The 21,414-nt window shown below is 32.4% G+C and overlaps 1 protein-coding gene across 2 annotated transcripts in view; it reads right to left on the reverse strand.

Moving 5' to 3' along the window:
- The window catches only part of LOC118185188 (SLAIN motif-containing protein 2-like), a 101,341-nt gene that overhangs the window by 31,612 nt on the left and 48,315 nt on the right, over positions 1–21,414 (reverse strand). For both annotated transcript variants that reach the window (XM_035355009.2, XM_035355010.2), the window contains exons 4-9: positions 18,505–18,744; positions 18,375–18,419; positions 18,178–18,282; positions 13,997–14,119; positions 9,663–9,826; positions 1,638–1,843 (exon numbers count right to left, since the gene is read on the reverse strand). In XM_035355009.2, the coding sequence (XP_035210900.1) occupies positions 1,638–1,843; positions 9,663–9,826; positions 13,997–14,119; positions 18,178–18,282; positions 18,375–18,419; positions 18,505–18,744 (883 nt within the window). The remainder of the gene's footprint in view (positions 1–1,637; positions 1,844–9,662; positions 9,827–13,996; positions 14,120–18,177; positions 18,283–18,374; positions 18,420–18,504; positions 18,745–21,414) is intronic.

Raw genomic sequence — 21,414 nt, forward strand, 5'->3', positions numbered from 1 at the left:
GGATTCTTTTCTGCAATATTCAGACTAAAATTAGTGTTCTGTTTTTTGGATAAATGATTAAATAGAGCTACAAATTCATAGGAATGATGATGCGTTATGAGAAAGTAATTAAAAGACCATTCCCATGTCTTTCTCACTAACTTCTTCTATTAATATATTTGCATCACTCACATATTCCACTGCTTTCTGCTTCTCATACATAATCTCATAATTACATACATGTGCACATATGACAACTTTTAAAGTTTCTGCCCTGGTGTGAACAGACATATGTGTAAACCTTTTTTTTTTTTTTTTTTTCGTTTATTCTTTTCGCTCCAATGGACTAGTGTTAATGCAGCTTTAGAGTGGCATGACATCCAGCAAATATGGTCAGGAAAGGTAACATCTTTGATGATTGATAAACATCAGCTATTCAAATCTCAGTTCTAATTGCAGTCTGTCCGACTGCATGCAGGAGGCTCACATTTATCATTTTATTGTATCTCAGTAAACAATAGTCTTCACTTCACATCATGCATTTGACAAAATCTTCTAGGTACCTCTATCCTTTTTTAATTGATGGTATAGTCCTTCAAATCAAGTACATACGTTTTTCAATGCTTAATATTATGGTTTGTGATTATTTTGCAGTCCATTATAAATTGTCCCAGAAATAGCTCACTGCAGTGACTAAAGAGCGAAGGAGCACAAGTACCAATTCTCTTTTTTCATTTCTTCACAGGAAGCTGGTGAAAACCTAAATCAGAGAAATTGCTCCAAAATCAGCAAAGGAAAATGATTGTTCTGAGTTTATTCTAAGTGAGCATCAGAACAGAAGAAATGAAAAATAGTTTTTAAGTAGGTTTATTGATTGAGTTTCAGTTAAATTCTTAATTGTAATGTAAAACATTTATTTAAGTAATAAATTTTTATAATTGTGAAGATTAACTTTTCCTAAAAAAATTACCAAACTGCACAAAGATCATTGCATTAATACTTAAGTATTGAAAATTCCAGTTAAAGGATAATGAAGTCTATGTACTTCCTCCATTCCATTAAAATTTAAAGGTTTGCTCTCAAAATCCCCAGATCTTTGTATTTCAATCCGAATATATGTGTCTCAGTCACGAATATATTATGTTTCTCTAAAAATTTAATTCTAAGTTTTCCCTCCACTGCCTATGCTCCATGCCAATTTCGACCAAATGCTCTCATAAAATGGAATATTCAAAAGTCTCAATTCCATCTTCCTTTACCACCAGATTCTCAAAACCATACATGCAGCAAAACAGATTATAGATCCTCCTTTTCATCTCATATGGCTCAAAATTTTATATAGGCTGAAATTTTATTAGATAACTCACATTTTAATGTTTCTGTCGTTTATATGCAATTAATTATCATTATTATTATTATGCTCTTTTCACAGCTTTAAATAAAATATTTTATGCTATTTCAGATATAATAAAACAATTGAAAACTGGACACACTATTCACGTTTTAAAAACAAATATTACTCAAATTTTCTTTAATAAAATTAGCTTCCCTTTAAATGCATTTTTGTATCCTGCTGAGCTTCATCATTCTGCTCATACAGATTACACATGTTACAGCAAAATACATATGCTATATCTGCATAACAATTATGTCATTACCGAACAGATGAGCGTGTAGCAGAACTAGCCCTAGATGGACGAGGTAATCCAGATCGAGCGTGCAATTTTAATTTGGTAGAATCCGCACTTCTAGGCACTGTGGTGGCAGGTTGAGAATTGGAGGGTGAATCAAAATTAGAATGACCAGGTGGCATCTGATGAGATGGTTGCCTTAATCTTGATGGAGACAAAAACTCTCTTCTGTTCTAAATAAACATTATCGAATAATAAACTTAATACTATAATATGAAATAACATAGAAATACATATACACAAAACTTCCATTACTGACATCTGTGTTACCACAATTTATTATGCAAGCACATCTAAAACTAGTGAAATAATAATGGAAGTTACATTTCAAAGATGAATCCCAGGAAGCAGCACATACTGAATACTCTATACATAAAAACACAATACCTGAAATTTCCTTAAATTTTTAAAAAGCTGCTTGGAAAATAAGGGTTCACAGATTACAATTTCAAACATAAAAGGGAAGAAAAAAAAAATTTCACAAAATTTATACAGCCTTGAAACAACTGTATTTAAAGAATACATTAAGAGTACATTTCAGTAGCATTTAGTAAAAGTTAAATTAATTTCGTTTCTGAGCAATGGTGAGAAAATTTAAATTTTGCATCACCTACTGCCAGCAGTTAACAGCACATTCAAGGCTGCTAACCCTCTGACAGCATGTCACTGAAAACAATACATATGTTCTCATATGTTTGTCGTACTGAAATTCAGGAAAATAACTTTTTTATAATTGTTCAAAATAAAATTACTGTAGTTATAATGCCCCCCCCTCCGGACGTCGACGTAGAGAATTCTGCGAAGCTACTGGGCTAGGATCTGTACCTAAGCAGTCTCGGCAACGGGGGTATAAAATTTATGAACTTGGTGGTTCTGAAGGTGGGAAAGGTCATTTATTGGCCTGCCTCAAGGTCTGGCATGTTCTAGTGCAGTGTGGAACTAGTAGCCCGGGGATTCCCCCGGGTACGCTGGGTATTGACCCACTGCGACGGGCAGCCCGAGCGACTGGTAGGTAGCAAATAACGACCAGTGCCGTCCCGGGTGACTACCTGGGTGGTGCCCCTCCATCTCTGAGGGGCCAGAGTGGAGGTTGAACCTCCGCACCTGGTTCTAAGGAGTGGGGGGACCTGTAGTGTGATAAATGGTTCACGGAACAGGGAATGCCAATATGTTGTTGTAGTTATAATGGTATTATTTTGCACTGTTTTTTAATACAAATAATACAATTGTAAAAAAAATAATAATACAAATGGTACAAAATAATAAAATTGTAGAAAAACGGTACAGTGAAACCTCGGACTATGAATGCCTCCCATCATGAACAAATTACCTGGATATAAAATACCTTAGATGATAAAGTCTTGAACATCCAAGTCAATAACATGATTTTCAAAAGTATTTTAAGGTAACGTATGCCAAATAATTAACACTCAATGGCTTCTGGAAACATCACTTTAATATTTTCCACTGCTTAATTTTCAAAGGAAGCCTGGCAGTGAATGACTTAGGAATTTGGATTTGACCTGGAAGAAATTATGGCCAGACTGTGCTGAAAGCAGACACTTCGAAGGCTCTGACCTTTTTTGTTATTTATGTAAGAGTGTTAAGTTTTGCAGTCACCAGAATAACAGGCTGGCACCTGGCCTGTTATTCAGGCACTACATGACAGGCCAGGTGTCAGACCACGTGAAGGTGGCAATGGACTTTCAGTTTAGATTTTATTTTGTGAGTGTGAGCAGGCGCCATGTGACTATGTAAATAAATAAAGCAATATAAAACTTCCTCGCGTTCGACTAGCATGAAGAGGTGCTAAACAACTGTTTTAATATACTGTAACTGTTATAATTATTAAGTAATCATTATAACTATTAAGTAATTTGTGGTAGTGAAAAGAATTCGTCATAATTTTATTGAGTGACATCACCTCATTTTCCCACACATTTAGAATACTGTATCTCTAAAGGCAAAACCATGGGTTAGGAAGCTAATAATGAAGAAGTATAGAAATTATACCAGAACCCTACAATAAGCTGAATAAGAATGACAATAACTTCAAAAGCAGCAACAAAAGACAACTGTGGAAGAAACATTTTGAGAAGAAAATTCTGATTGGCAAAGTTTATGTAAAATGGGGTTAGAAGGAAAACTTTCAAGCAGTGATATCGCTTTGATCAAATAGCATTTCAATGACAATGCCGTATGCCTCACTTTACAAACATTTCAACATGTAGGTAATAACAAATCATATTAGGCAAATTTTAGGTGAAATGGAGTCTCAGCGAGTCTCGAGCAGAGTCCAGGTGGTGCATAGTGTGTTAAAAGAAGATGCTTCCTAAAGACAGTTACATGATGTTTTTATGGAGAGGAATTTCACACCCAAACAATAACTTTCTCATCATTTTCCACTTATGCCATTCACCCTTCTTCGTACAGGTACTTCAAAATTCAATTATTGTTTATTTTAACTGTTTAATATTGTGTTTTGTTTATTGAATTGGTTTGGGGCTACTTTGGGGTTACTGATATGACTGGCTTGGGAATTGACTGCTGTGAAATTTAAATATGGTATCAGATATGGTCCAGGAATGAATCTGTAGCAACTCCAAGAGCCAACCATACATTTGCCCCAAGAAGCAGTTTAAATACCAAAATCTACCACACAGGAGCTCTCTTGTGATAGCAGTACAATATTTTACTGCCATTATATCATGATTGAATCTGGAGGTCATTTAATGTCACCAAGGGCATCGAGAAAACATGCACCATGTTTCTGTGACAAGAACCACCACCTCTACCCACCTGGAAACAAATGAACTACATCACATGCATCATGATGCCATGTTCCACAGTGTAAAATGGGTCCAACTAGGCATGCCCATGTACTGGAGCTGCAGCCCAGCGATGTAAAGATCAATCACATCAATGCACAGGGCTTGTAACCATGCCCATAACACGGACTCAGTCCTGACAAAATGCGCACAGGGCTTGCAACCATGCCCATAACGCGGACTCAGTCCTGACAAAATGCACCTCGTCATCCCCCATTAAACATATTTTTTTTTGGGGGGGGAGTATGAGCCCAATCATATCTTTGCTTCATAAAGCAGTTCAAATATATAAATCTACTATAAGGAAGTCTTTTGCAAGAGTGGTACGGTATTTAACTGCCACATAACAGGTCCATAATCAAATCCCAAAATCAAGGACATCAGGAACTTGCAAGCAGTGATGACCAATAGCACACAAGCTGACCTCACGCTTCAGGACTGCCACAAATTAACACAATTGACATTAATTCCTATGGGGGGAAATTATTTCAGTAGATGAATAGCCTTCAGGAATGAATTAAATTTGTGAGCTAAGGTTCACTGTATATTATTTTCTATTACTATTAAGAACAAGATCAGCAATGTAATAATTATGGAATTATTACTTTATATTAATTTTCACTACTGCTAGAATCATGACCAGCATTGTTACAATTGTAATAAAATTTTTATTATTATAAGAAATAAAATATACATTATTATGTTTTTGTTTTTAGTGTATATTACTGAAACTTTGCTCATACAGAAGGTAAGTGTGATAAGTTTCGATAGTTATAAAATAGCGTTTTAGGGTTAAAAAAAAAAAAGATTAAAAGTATTTTTAGACAACAAAACTGAGAAAAGGAACTATAATAAATTGAAAGCTTAAAGCACTAAAAATTCCTCATCAACAAAAGTACAGAATATGAGGTATTAAAAATCTTTCCAATCAGGCAAGTATAAAAGGCCAAATAGGAACTCCAACTTACAGTTAAAATCATTTTATAAATCTAATAAAACTCTAACGGATGTTGCAAATATGTATAAAAAATAAAATATATCGTACTCTTTTTTTCTTTACTACATTACAATGTGCACACAGGTACGAAGTCCATACAAAATAATTAAAAAAATTAAAAATTAGCATAAAAATGGATGATTCTATTTATCTTTGGTTTGATCAGAAAGACATGATGCATCTAACACCACGTACTTGAAATATGCATGACACCAGGCTCATCCTGTGCAAGCTTTATGCACATTTCAGGCTTGTCTTCTAGTGTCCTTCGAACACATCACAGACAAAAATGTTGCAGAGAAAACAATGTAAGGGCGGAAAATCATGGAAGAAAAGAAAGCAGAGTAAATACCACAGTTCTAAAACAACGTGGCAAGAAACAATGTACAAAATAAAGCAATTCAAAAACTAAGTGGTTTTAAAATATTCTAGTAGAAAATATTGTGGTAAAAATTTAAAATCTTCAAATCAGCAGATGATGATAGCATCGCAGATGTGCGTCTTCAGATTTTAAAAGCTCTAAATGCATGGTTGCACAACAAATCACACTATGTAAAAGAGATTACTACCACTTAAGCTTTATAAAAAAGATTATAAGCATTTCCCTTGGGCTGTAGAGACAATACTTTATTTATGCATTATAGCCATTTGGTCAATTATTTAGCCAGCAAAGAACAGAAAAACAAATCTACAGTTTCTACCACTGTCTGCTCCACATTAAGTAACAAATTTTACGATCCCCATGGTAGACGAAACTTTTTTGAACCTCATTTAATGCTGAGGACATTCAGAATTTGCAGCAATTTCAAGAATGTATGTCCTAATCCCTAAAAAAAGCTTGGTAGTTAAGTAAAAATTCTATAAACTGCTACACGTAGCATTAATTTTCTACTAATTTCCAGTAGGAAATTAATGCTATACGTAAATTTTGAATTTTATGTTTGTTTTTAAATAAATATTTATTTGTTAATTTAAAAATATGAAATATAGAGATAAAATATTCCTTACCCATTCTTCCACTCACAATTCATTATATGAACATGTATTTAAAACTTTTGAATTCTGAAACCAGATGTCTGTGATATTATGATCATGTAATAATTTTAATGTGCTTTATTTTTTACCACAATGTTTCTCATGATGATGTTTTAAAATTATAACAATTTTTAATCATTTTATTTTCTATGTCAATGTTTTACTTCACAATGGTCCCCTTGCTTTCTTTTCTTCCATGATGATATTTTTTTCTTGCACCGTTTTACCCGCGACACTTTTAACCACATTGTTTTCACTTGTAACCTCTTCTGCATGGCTGATTATTGTTTTAATTTATGCAAGTAATAACTAAGATATCTATTACATTTATATACGATGTTACACTCATTGCCATAAAAATTTGCGCACCAAGAAAAAGTTGTCAGATGAAACGAAATTTTACATACGTAAGTACTACTTTGATATAAGTGAGTGATTAGAAAATCAACGAAAAAAAAGGAACATTTATTGCAGGAAAAAGTACACATGAACAGAAGTTTTAGCACTCTGTTGGATCACCTCTAGCACGAATGCACGTTGCAATACGAGTGGGCATTGAGGCATACAAGTTCCGTATGATGTCCACTGGTTTCAACACCTCCTCATAATAAAATTAGAATGGCCTACCTGATGAGCTAGTCGCTGAGCTGACCACCCAGCTTCTATCATCCTGATAATTCTTTGCCTCTCGAACTCGGACAGTTGCTGATATTGGCTACGATGGTGGCATAATGGCATGTCTAACTCAGCGTTTTCTTAGCAACAGATTAAGTACGCTCAAACAAGCTCTGCTTACGTGTTTTATACTCCAAGAAGAACGAAATTCAATGCCCTCTAGTGGCATTATAAAATGATGCTGCATTTCTAATCATTTGTATATCTAGACTAGAAGAGAAACACGCTAATGTGACAATCAAAATCGTAAAATCAACCTTGTATTTAGCGTAAGTATACTGAAACACTCAATCGATTTCGAGCGCAGCTAAAGGTCCCTCCTCATCAGGAGAAAGAAGAAAAATAAAGGGGAAGGAGTCTCAGAAACGTGGTCCTTATCAGCACTGCACGTGGTTATAACCGGATTTTTAATCAGAGTTACACTGGTTGCCTACTTTTACTGAGCCAGGCTATCTGATCAAACACAAAGGACAAGAAGATTAGCGAAGTTAAAAATAGGGAGAGAGGGGCAACTGCACCTTCACACTCAAAATCTGAACTTCGAATAATTATTTCCGGTGTTAGAATCACTGTTGCTGTAAAATTTCAACAGTTTTTCTATATTTTTCTGTATATCATACACAATTGTGTCGCTATTCCATACGATTCTGCTCATAAACGAGGAGGAGCACCTGCAACCATCTTTTGCAGAATTTGCACTTTTTGCATTAGCGCCAATGCAATGTGTTTACATTTTTCAACGTTGCAAGTAGTAAAATCATTAGTGCGTTTCTTATCTGTCTTTGTATTAAAAAGGGCTGAAATTTAAAATATTCTTAATTCTTCTTAACATCCCCAAAATATCCGGATTAAAAAAAAAAAGGCAGCACTAAATAATCTCATGAAATAACAAAGCTCAGAAAATACAACGTGAATCGTGAACTTGAAAGAAGAGTTGTTTTACCTTGATGCAGATTAGAGGGGGTAAAATTTTATCATGATGTCAACAATTTGGTATTTCCGTTATGACTCATTATTATTTGGTAAGTATGACGTAACTATTTTTTCTTCGCGAAATGTTGCAGTTTCCGGAACCTATAAACTAAATGTTTATATTTTGAGAGGCAACATGGATTTCAGGTCGGCGGATTTTCGGTATTTGACTGTACCAGTTTCCCATGGGATATTTTAGATCTTTGAAATTTCACTCCATTCTGCCTCTTTCTGAAATCCAGCTTGATGCATCAAAAAGGATGAGACCTCCCATGCTCCCAACAAACCTAATGTGCACATTCAGCATTCTCTGATGTTTCAAATAATGTAGACTTTTGCTTTTGCTTTTCATATTTTTGATATGGATACACTGAATTAGATCTGCTTTGGAATCTTTTATTCAAAGTATTATTCCAATGAAGAGTTAAATTCGTAGCATTTTACAATTTTTTTAAATTATATAACAATTGCTAGTAATACTTTTTTCTGTTAATAAACATATAACACCTGGAGATTCACTTTCAAGTATTTGTAAATAAATGAGAAACACACTATGATTTTAAAATCCTTTAAAAAATATTTCTTGAAGAAAACATAGATGAACAAGTATCTGCATCAAATTCAATATTACTTTTTTTTAACGAGCTAATTTAAAGCATAAAACAAGCATACAAAAATTAAATAACTAATACATCTTTTTAGAGCAGCATATCAAGTACAAAAAATTGGTACTTATGTTTTACCTCATCGGCTGTGAGAGCTTGCTGGGTCTTCGCCAAAGTTGTGCCAATCATACCTGTGGAATTCTGAGCTGCATTTCTATCCGCAGCTCTTGCAACAAACTACTCATCATTCTCCCTGCACAACCACTAATGCAGAAGTATTTGGCCTTTTTTTTTTTTTTTTTTTTTTTTATTATTATTATTATTATTATTATTATTAATAAGAGGGCTTTCATCAATTTTTACTATTTTGTCATGCTCTCAGATTTTACCAAAAGCTCTGCTTAGAATGCTATGAATATAACCTTTTGCAGGTGTGTCCCAATCTACTGCTATTTTGTCGGTTATATCCAGATGCTCTTTTAACTATTCAACAGATGTTAATTCTCTCAATCAGCTGCAAATGAACTGGAGTGCAGTCAAAAATGTGATTCTGCACTCATCAAACTCACTGTTTTCAAAATGCAAGGGGGAACATATGGCAATTACAGTTAATTTATATCTTTGTTCATAAAAATAAAAGGTGGCTAATCGAGAATCAATTAGACTAAATGAAAGTGCAAGATGTTATGAGTGTTGTGATATCACACTTTTATATAACTACTGCTAAATCAGGCTGTTTGGCAAAGGTTTCACAGGTGATGGGATACTACATAAGTACCAAAAAAGTAAAATACACAAGCTATTCATACAGTCCTTATCAGGCATTTTAAAACAGCCTAATAATTTTTTTAAAAACATTAAACAGTTTAAAAAATTATACTTTTTGGCCAATCTGTACACTTGAGTCAGATTTCCTTTCGACTTCTTTATTATAGCTTGGACTTGACATTCGACCCCTAGTAATTGGTTTATTTTTTGATTGTCTTAATGCTAGAGGTTCACGATTTAAATTTGGAAGGCTGCGTCTGTATCCACTCAACTTAACTGGAAAAAAAAGTAACATAATGTTAAACAAAGTATTATGTAACATGTAATGCAAAATACCTTAAGTGTTAATATAAAAAGACATTGCATTCAGTGATAATTTTAAAATTATACGACTATTTCAAGTGCACAATATGTTTTCAGGTTCTAAAAATTAATTTGAAGTGAAATTGACATAAAACATTACTCACAAAGAAAACATTACCTACAAAGAGTCTTCCAACCTTAATCGCTCAATATTTCTGAGAAAAATATACATTAACCCACTCACTTAAAAGTATACAGGGTGTTGTCAAATGGAAGGTGGTCAAAATTTTGCCAAAAACCAAGTGGTGTGTTGCCACAGGAAACTTCCAAAGTATTTACCAGTCACTCCATTATCACTGTAATGCATGTATTGCAGTTGGTGACTGTACATTTGGACAACTCCAGCAAATACCAAACATTATTTCTTGTAATATCCATTATTAAACTAACTCTTCATTTTTCATGTTCTTTGTAATTACTGTGTTTCCGCATTCACATGACACCATGAAAATTGCTATTTTTGCCATGTCCTACCATCCAAGTTGTGATTATCTTTCCTGATATACTTTATTTTATGGTTTTCCAAAATTTCAAAATGCTGTTTTCCTAGTCCCCAAATGACTTATTCTTAGAATGAAAATATGCAACAATAAATGAATGGATACATGTAGAATTGTAATTCGCATGTATCTATTGATTTATGAGTTCCATTTACAATATTTACTATTTACAGTTGCCAACATGTTTGTAGTCAGTGTTTGCTCTTCATTTTATAACAGTTAAAACAAAAGGTGTATACACTTACCACTCTTATGAACTAATATAACAGGTAACATGTGAAAGGCTAATTAAAAAAAGAAACTTTATTTTTGTAAAATGCAGCTAGAATGCAGAGGATTCTGAAATTTACCATCTTGAAGGAAGATGATTCATTATTACAGTCATGCCCAAGTTCTGCAAATAGTACACATTTCATGTTGCAGTCAACACACTGATAATGGACTGAATGTATAATAAAGATGTGGGAGAATGAAAAATCATTAAACACATAATATATTTTACAAAAATCTACACTTATAGAACTGAATGAAAGTACTTGTTCTAGAATTGTAAAGAAATTAAATTAGTATATTACATAAAAATACATTTGTGACAACAGTTTGCAAACTAAGTATTAAGCTATCGGTAACCTAAGCAAAATATAAATAACTTGATAACTTTATTTTAAACCATAAACTTCACAGTAAAACAGTTTGGGAGCCTTAAAAAAAGTAAAATTATTGAATTAAAAAATAATGCATAAAAAATTACAAATGATTCTGCTCATTTAAAAGAACATAATGCTAAAAAGTTAGACTTTAAATCAGTGTAAATAGACAATTAAAATCATATCTAATTAATTGGCTGGCAAAACACAATTGTTTTACAACATTATCAATTCTCAATATGCTACGAAGTTTGCCTTTTATGATAAAAAACTTCACATTTAACAATTTTTCAATTGCATACAGTGATTTAAGCAAATTTTAACTCAAATAATTCTTTTGGGAGTATATTGATTGTTAAAATTGGAAAAACTCACACACACATCTACTACAACTATATATATTTACAATTTTAGAAGCTAATACAGGGGTACCTCAGCATAAGAGTTTAATCTATTCTGTGACTGAGCTTATAAGTCAATCTACTTATCCTGAAAAAAATTTTCTCTTTGAAATACATTTAAATAACTTTAATACAATCCAGTTCCCCAAACTACTTCTTGTTTGTTATGTTGTTTTTTAAAAAAAAAGACAGTGTTTTGTTGTTTTTAAATAACAATAAATGCATAGTAATTTTAAAAAAGCCTATTAAATACTTTATAAAACATAATAACAACATATAAAAGAGAATATAAAGAAAAAATACTGGAGGATGTATCTTTCAGCTTCTATCAGGGCCAAAAATGTTTTGAGGATCCACTCTGCTGCTTCACAATGCCTGACGATGGATTCAAATCCAATTTGCCTGTTAAACTTTTCAAATTCGCTACAACTTACCTTGAATGCCTCTTAAGACTCATTATCTGAAGAGCTTAGAGTCATCTTCCACATTATAGGTGTATATAACTTGTGTCCAATTGCAGATGATCACATCAATCATGGTATCTCCTTTGAGTTACTTCTTCAGCCACACCAACAGCAGCTTCTCCATATTTTCACTTACAGAAGGCTGCTATTTTGATATTTTTGTAATACCCTTGGCTGGCACTATAGCCTTTACTGCCTCTATTTTCTTCAACATCACGCATAACATAGAAGTATTTGCTTAAACTGCTTGGCCAAGTTGACTATGTACACCTTGCTCATGTTTATCGATGATTTCAAGAGACGACATCTGGTTACATTAGTCACTTTATCAGGAGCCATTGTTAGAAATATATCTTAATAGTAATTAAAAATCAATAATTGTAATAGTTATAAACACATTTTAATAATAATGGCAAAATAACTGCACAAACATGTGAATTGAGAAAACGAGCACAAAATATTCAGAGATGCGTCTGTTGCAAGGTAATGTGACCCGAATAAGTGAACTTGCTCTTTGCTTTGTTTACAGCAAGTTTCTCACTTGAGCTTATATCCCAATTTTTACTCATATCCAGATATAAAAATTGCCTGCATGTTTGTATCTGAATATGTTTTATGCACATACACTTGCATCTAGAAGTACCACTGTAATAGAATACAATATTTCTCAAATTTATCATAAACGGAAAAAGCACTGCAAAATCAACAATTTAAACGTGTATTTAATATAGAAGTGCATAAAATTCTCTGGTTGATACAGAACGAGCCTAAAAACGTTACAAAAGTTGAAGTGAGCAGTTCGCTCCTTTTTATGCATTTTTTAGCAATAAACATTTCTTCAGTAACCTAAGTACCACATTTAACTAGTTACTGATCATTCATTAATTTCAGTACAAAACCTCTGATCCATTCTGCTTATTATGTTAAAATCAGCTAACTTTTCCCTCAGAGTGTGAGAATGGAAGTAGTTATCGAATCCATGTGCATAATTTCTTTTTAGTTTTTATATTTTGCTTCAATTTGAAAAATTCAAAGAGATAAGAGCATAAAATTACAGTGACTTTTAATTGATAGTTGTGTTTATTTAAATGAAATTCCAAAAATTAAGATTCATATTTGGACCAAACATATTAAAAGAAATAAATTCTAAAAAGTTGCTGTACTGAAACCATCAAATGAGTCGGATGAAATACATTCATTGACAGACTGTGTTCTGACATCAAAATGAAGACTTAAGGAAGCATTTGAATAAAACTGAAACATAAAATATTCTCTTTATTCACTGCTTTAATCTTTGATTTCTAGCAACTGAAACATTTCTCCCAAATTGTATATTATCACTTGGTGGGAATAAATTATTTGTAACTTACCCATCGTAATTAAAGTTACCTTCTCCCCATTTTGCTTTTAAACAAGGCTTCTTAAATTTTTTTCAGTCACGACCCTTGAACCCCATAATAGTTATGAAAACTTTGTGGGACCCTATAAGCATAGCGCAAATTCGACAAACGTGTGAGTGTAATTGCCCATATTTTCACTTGTACTGTAATATACTATTGCAGTTTTGGGTCAATAACTTTAATTTCTTATTTTAAGACATAGAACAATGTGAAAATTTTAAATAAGTAACAGACGAAATGACAGCGTCACTTGCAAAGCAAGTAAAATGAACGTTTATATTATACAAAGAATGCGTCGCAAAATTTTCGTTTTTTCTTTGTCTGTATTTGTCTTATCTTTATCTATTTTCTGATACATTGTGTTAAAATATTTGGTAAGTGTAAAATTATAATAAGTTAAAGAAATATCAAAACTGCTAAAATTTTTGGCAACACCCTGCTGCAGGTCCTGCGACCCACTGTTTAAGAAACCCTGATTTAAAAGAATATTACATCACGCATATACCAAATTAAAAATGGCAAACTATGAAATAACAAATTTTAAAAGCATTAATAAAAATAATCACTTAATATTGTAATTAAAGTAAAATTTTACCCGGATTAAAAATTTAAACAAAATTATTGAAAATCAAAATTTGCATTCATAGTTGAAAAGCAAGAAAATAAATCACCTTTGCCTTTCCCTGCATTATTTAATGAAGCATTAGATCCATATGGGCTTTCAGATGGCGATGACTGATCCGAGTGCAATGAATCTATTTGATAGGAGTTATTTTCAATGACTTCATATCCAGCTGCAATAATTCAAAAAATTAGACTAATTAGCTACAAAGAGTAGCGTATATAAAATACATTAAATTTCTTTCCGAACTTCAAAATTAATAGAAAAAATATATATACAGTACAAAGTCCAACACCCGGACTTGTCGGGACTTCAGCGATTCCAGATTAGGGACTTTTCTTAATATTAGATCATCAGTTTAAAGCTTATAAGATGGCAACAATGTGTATAAAATCAACAATGTGTGATGAACACCTTTATTGGTAAAGAAAGTTCCCCTTTTTTTTAGTTGCTACATTTAAGAGTTGGCAGGTTATGAGCACCTCATAATTTGCAAATATGAATTTTCTTTTTTTTTTAAGATGATCAGTTGGCTTACAGCCAACCGTTCCAGGTGAATTGTTGGCACTAAGTTAATCTGAAGAACTGCACTTTCTTTTAAAGTTTTAATAGCTAGATGTGCTATATATTAAAGCATGTCAAATGTCCTAAAGTGAGGACACAAAATAAACTACACTCAATTTTTGAAGATTAAAAAAAAAAAAGAAAGAACAAATGGATACAGTTTTGCATTGGTATTATTGCTTTCATCCATAGAGAAGCAAAAGGGAGCTGTTTGAATACAATTAATAACTGAAGATTTATTTTTTACACCCATTTCTTTAACAATTGCAGCCAGTTTTGTCCTTATAATTAAGCATGTCTTAGCAATTTCTATATCAAGAAACATTTTTCTAAAGAGCTATAGCATGATCCAGTGTATTCAGCAGCAGGTTGTGCTCCAGTAGAAGAGAACGGGCATTCTGCATTAACTTTTTGGTAGTTTGTTTCCACAGAATTTAATATTTCTTTTTTTTTTTTTTTTTAACACAGCTGATGTTGCTCTTGTGTTTTTGTGTACGCACATGCTTAAGAACATCACAAATGTATTATATTTCTTTGACAAAATAATAGAAGGAAAGTTATCTATCTGTGTATGATTTTTGAAAGGTACATGACTATTTTACATTTTTCTGTAGAAACTCAATTTCTTAAAATATCTCTTGAAAATGTGAAACTCATAGCGCTCAGTGGTGAGATAAACAAAACGATAACCTCAATCTCACTTTGTGCTTATGGGCCCACAGCAGATGCTATATGCCAGATGGCCCACAGCAGTTTTTGACCTCACAGGGGAACTGGAACACGGCGTTTTCAAATACGTATGCTCTCACACACAAAGCAGAAGCATGCCATAATGTCTCACTGATGAAATGACTTTCATTTCCTTTTACATGTAATCTAGAGGAAAAACCATGCACTTTCAGACACCAAAAATCACTTTCTTAGGTGCATAATGTATTAAGTCAAGCTACATAAAAATCATCAGAAATTTTAAGAATAAGTTGTGAGAAATATGTTGTAAATCAGGTTGGCAGAAATGTCGGATATCGGGAGTCTCCTGCCTAAAGGTCTACAAAAGAAAGTTGGCAACTCTGAGATGGGTAATTTTGTAAACATAATTTTTAGCAACACTGCACTATGAAAGTAGTTTTAATGATGTATTACAAAATGAAGGATGAAAGAAATTCACATTCTTGAAATATACATAAAATTGAGTTAAAGTGACTATTTTCAACCACATGGCTAAAGCCATATTAACTAATGTTGTTACTGAAATACAAATGTTTCATTTGCCACCAAAATGCACATACACATTTGAGATCTAAAAGTACCCCCCCCCATACACAGCTTCCATTTTCTTACTGATATTCACATTCAGTCTACATGTGGCAGCCATTCACAAACAGTTTGTGATGCAGCTTTACCTAAATGAATGGCACTATGTGAAGTTTATACACATATATCTTGAAAAACGTATTTACAGCACATCATATTCTCATGCTATTAAAAGTAGTCACTGGTATTCCTATACATATATTTACATATTCATGGCATGATAACTATAACTTTTAACTTAAAGAGGATAAAACTTTTTACCTTCTTTTTTATGATTTTCAAGCTTCATTAGTTCTGCTTGCTAGGTTTTCCAAGAGCAGACAAAAATTTAAAAATTTTCAACTATATATACTCCCCTAACCCCCGAAAATAAACCAGCAGATGAGTAGAAGACCTACATAGTTTTAATCTTCAAAAGTATTTGTTTCCAAAATTACACAAAGGTGAGGTTTCCCTTTTAACTGCTGAATAAATTATTTGTGAAGTCAGAACAAGCATTTAACATGCAATAATACGCAATGTATAAAAATCTATGGACTTTTCTCTATCAAAATATGTATTAAGTATTTATGTTCAGCAATTAAAAGGCTAAATAATAAGAATGATGCTTGTTATGAACACTTCAGAAAGGAAGTCTATATTTTACACGCACACAACTTTCTCCTCTACACTTCTCATTCCTTCTAAGCATTCTATATTTTACATACATGCAACTGTCTCCCCTACACTTAACAGTCCATTTAAGCAGAGCTACATTTTAGTGTTTCCATCATCATGATTCAGCTCATTGTACACATCCGCACAAATTACCTCTTCTCAGCTAATTATAAAGTTTTTTTTTTTTTTTTTTTTTTTTTTTTTTTTTTTTGTGCCTCACTGACAGACTAAAAAAGGTTACCTTCAGATAGATTTAACTTCAGTGGGGAGAGATACCTGGAACTACAACTGCTTATCAGGAACAATTCTTCAGCATTTAAAAAGAAAGATCTTAAAAAGAAACAAGGATGGCACATTACATCAATAAAGATGCTATTTTTTCACCAATATGGCTTCTTTCTTTGTCCTTTCATTTCACCCGAAACCTCTATTTAAAGCTACCAATAACTATGTTTAATAACATAACTATGTTTAATAACAATAATATGTTTTTCTAGTATTCCCATGATCTCGAGTTACCATTTGATACTGCCTAAATTCAGTTTTTCCAAACTTTCAAATTATTCACTGCCCGACTTTTCAAACATTTTTTTTTAAATAAATAAGTTATTTAAAACAACACAGCTTATGAAAAAAATTACATGATACATCAGAAACAAGCAGTGATCATGCTGGAGTAAATCAAATCCCTTTCAACAACAGAAGTCCAATCTGGTTGTTTGGTCACTCATATAATTTAAAAGTCATTTAACATATAATTAAACACTTTATATTTAATACAAAACACATTTAGACTAGGAAATATAAAATTTCAGACTTTAACAGCTTACATGATAATTCGACAGATTCATAGAATTACATATACAGTCATGACTAGTTTAACAAACTTCCTACATACCAAACAAGTACATGGACTGAAAAATGTCCTCCATGACACTTGTACAGGATATATGAATTTGCCACCCATTAAACATGAAACTAAATTTGTTTTACATTTTGTTTTAAAAACAGATAAATAAAAAAAGATTTAAAAAAAAAAAAAAAACACTGTCCAAAACAGCCCAGAAGCAGGTAAATAAATTCATTTCTTAGTATTATTTTACCAATGAAGAACTACAAATTCTTTGCTTAGAAACATGAAGATCTCAGGACCTTCTGAAGAATTAAAAATTAGACCATGCTTTAGAGTCTAACAGAAAAAAACCTAAGTTGCAGCAAAGCAGTAGCATCCCAAATAATCTAAAAGCAATGCTATGCATGTTCTTCTTTTACTGATGAGGAGAAACTACATTTTTACCTGAAAAATATTATTTGTTTTAAATTGAAAAACATAAATGACAATGTTGCTGTTTGTCACATTTTCATACATCATTTGAGTGTAGATAGTTTTTAAATAGCTATTATACATTAAAATATTTAAATGGTTAGCTGCATATGAAAAAAAGTTAATACTCAGAAAGAAATTATATGTAAACATTTCCTCACACCGAACCACTCATTATTCCAGCAATTCTAGCATTATGTAATGTTTCGTGGCAATATTTGTTTACATTCTAAGAAATACAAGTCACTTTTAAAGGCAAGCATCTAGAGATGATGGTCATTATGAAAGGGCTCATTGTACGTAAATTGTTTACATATCAGACATACTACAAATCATTTTATAGCACTATAAAAGGTCATAAACAGCAATACCTTGCTCATTACTTTGGGTACCAAATACTGAATTTTCAGATATATCTTGGTCAGACACAGAGCCTCGTGATGATGTAGATATTTTGCGATTAGAAAGACTGTTCACTGAAAAAAAAATATTCAAAACATTCCTAAGCCACATAAACTAACTAAAAATATTAAAGGAATTTCAGAATTATAAATACTTCCGTACTTACATGATCCACGTTTAGGAGTGCCCAAAGGGGAACTCATTCTTAAACCTAATAAAAAAAAAAAGAATGTAGAAGATGCAGCATATCTAGAAAATCTATAGGCAACAAAATAAATCTTCTAAAAAGATCATACTTTCTTCTTGCATGCGAGCTACTTCTTGTACATCATTAGCATCTTCTAAGACATGGCAACTGGACAGAGAATCGGAACTCATATCGCTTCCTCTCCTGTGTAGTTGCTCAGCTAGAATGCTTTTATCTGTACTCTTTTCACCATTAATCACATCAAGTTTAGTAAGGAATTCTATAGCTTGTTTCTTTTTTGATCTTGTAAAGGTTCTAGTATCAATGCGAACAGAATCTTGATTCTGAGCTGCAACAATATGAAAATGATACATTAAAAATTACATCCAGTATATATTTGTAAAAGTATCTGCAGTATAGAACTGTATTAGGTCAAATACAATGCAGAATCTTTTCTAAAGATACCTACCTATTTTAGCGACTTTCATAATGCAACGAGGGGGGAGGGACTTTGAACAGTAATCATGTATATAAATAACATGCAAATGTCTTCTATAGGCAAATTAAGTTAAATCCCAGTGTATTTAAGCACTATAATTTTGCTGATAAAAAAAAGATTATGACTAAAATTTTGTGCAGAATTCTATATGGCAATACAAATAAAGCAACATACACCTAACAACTTACTAACAAATAATCTTAACATTCTATCACGCAATATTTTAATACTATTTACCATAATTTCATGATAAAATTTCTTTAATTTATTTCCAACCTTACAAGACGTGTACATACAGGGCGCTCGAAAAATATCTAGCAAATTTTTTAAGGTGGTACAGGAACCAAATGAATATTTCTATTCATAGAATTTGGGTCTGCAAATGATGCATTAGAGCTCCAAGAGATGACCCAGGTTACAGCAGTCGATAACATCTGCATATAATAAACACTTCATTTTTCCCAATGGGATTTACAGCATGATGCATCATTTTACAAACACAGAGCTTGCATATATCGCCTGAAGTATGTGGCAATGAATAGTAAGGGATTAATCAGGACTAGTTTGCTGGACACCATGATTGTCACTTTTATCAAAATTGGATCTCTTTTTGTGGGGGACTCTGAGAAACACCATTTACGACATCCCCACTGACTCTGAACAAGATCTCATTGTCACACTGTTCGTTGCTGCTAGAGACGTTTGCGCAGAGGACCAACCCTATGCCGATGGGTACCACTGTACCTACTGACAGTTTTACGTCTACTGTGCGACCCAGATAAACAATTATTTAAGTTTTTAATAAATTGAATTTATAGTTGGAAATAAGAGAAATTATTTTATATAATCATATGTCAATCATTTTAAATGGGCTTATTAGACGACCTGGTCTGACCGTGACTGTACCGGTTTGAAAATGATCTTGACGTGACATCCAGTTTGTCATTATATACCAGTTATTTGTTAAAATAAAAAATTTTACATTATATATGCAAGCAAAATATTTTAATGTCTTCCTGTACTAGAGTACAAAGTCTGTAATCCGGAATGATCTATAATCTGGACCTCAAAGCTACAAACTTTGTGCGCATGTGCGGTTATGCATGTGCATAATGCGTTTATGAACGCGCGTTTAATGTATAACAGACAGTATAAGCTAAGCTAAAATTATCTAAGGCATTTCAGTTAATGCAGTTTGCGCTGTTCCTTAATCTTCTAATTGGATCCAGCTTATTATTTTTTGCAGACTGTTAGAACAATTTTATAAAAATTAAGCTTGAACTTTCGATTAGGTCAAAAAGAGTTTCCAATTCTGGAGCTGCCAAAGGATCTACAAAGCGAAAGCATGTTTCGATGTCCATTAAACAAAAAGTGGAATTGCTTCAAAAAATGGATAAAGGCCTATCCGTCTCAAAATTATGTGAGAAGTATAGCATTGGAAAGTCCACTATATATGACACAAGAAAAAGGAACTTTTTGAAAAAAACATCTTAAACAACTTACATTGAAAGAAATGTTTAATAAACAAATAAATATTAAGCTTTATTTTTCCTTTTTTTTTTTTTTTTTTTTTTTTTGTAAATTTTGATACCCTTTAGATCAAACTTGTTCTTTATTTCGTATTTTTAATTGTATAATTTTTGCATGCCATCTTACCAGATTTAAACTGATGATCTATAAACCAGAAAAACCTCTAATCTGGAATCGCCGAAGTCCCAACGAGTCCGGATTACGAACTTTGTATTGTACTGTACTTTATGCCACAGTTCATGTATGGCACTACACCCAGAGCATTATTATTTGTTCTCAATTGTGGTGCCATCAGTGACTTGAAGTCAGACGCCTTATCCATAACAAAACATAAACATCAGCACAGCACTAGCACCACCATTTGGATTCCTATCAAATTCATGAGGGCTGATTGCATGAGAAGATGCAAATGCTTTCAGATAAATAAAAATCTCATGTGTACACCACATGACTTCCTTGTACGGAATATTAAATTATACGCATTTTTTCTTGCATTTCATTTAAACATATTGGATTGAATTAAATCTACTTCACCGACAGCGCATAAACCACAATGGAATAAATGCATTCTTTAAAATTCACTCTAGTATTTGTTTACCATAGCGACACTCTGGCGCTAGATTCACTTAACAGTATTATATTTCGTTCATATTATAACACAGAATGCACAAAATTTATATCATTTAAAGAATATAATTATCTAATCGTTGCCACATGTTCTATTCAAATAATATAATAAAGCTAGAATGATGTATAAAAGAAATTAAGCAAACAAAACAAAAAAGAAACAGTTTTTCACAGACAATTGAGTACTTCTCATTCAATTAATTCAGTTCTCCCTTCGCGAGAAGGCAAAAATACATAAAAACTCAAAATATCTATATTAAAAATTACGAAGTAAATCTTAAACACTTATTTCCTCGAAAAAATTCCAGAAAGGATTAAGCATGATTTAATTGGCAATAATAAATGAAGGCGTTATCTTTGTTG

This window comes from Stegodyphus dumicola, chromosome X1 (assembly GCF_044657685.1).
Source record: "Stegodyphus dumicola isolate Sdum_Otavi_A_Nest chromosome X1, ASM4465768v1".
In the NCBI taxonomy this organism is placed as follows: Eukaryota; Metazoa; Arthropoda; class Arachnida; order Araneae; family Eresidae; genus Stegodyphus; species Stegodyphus dumicola.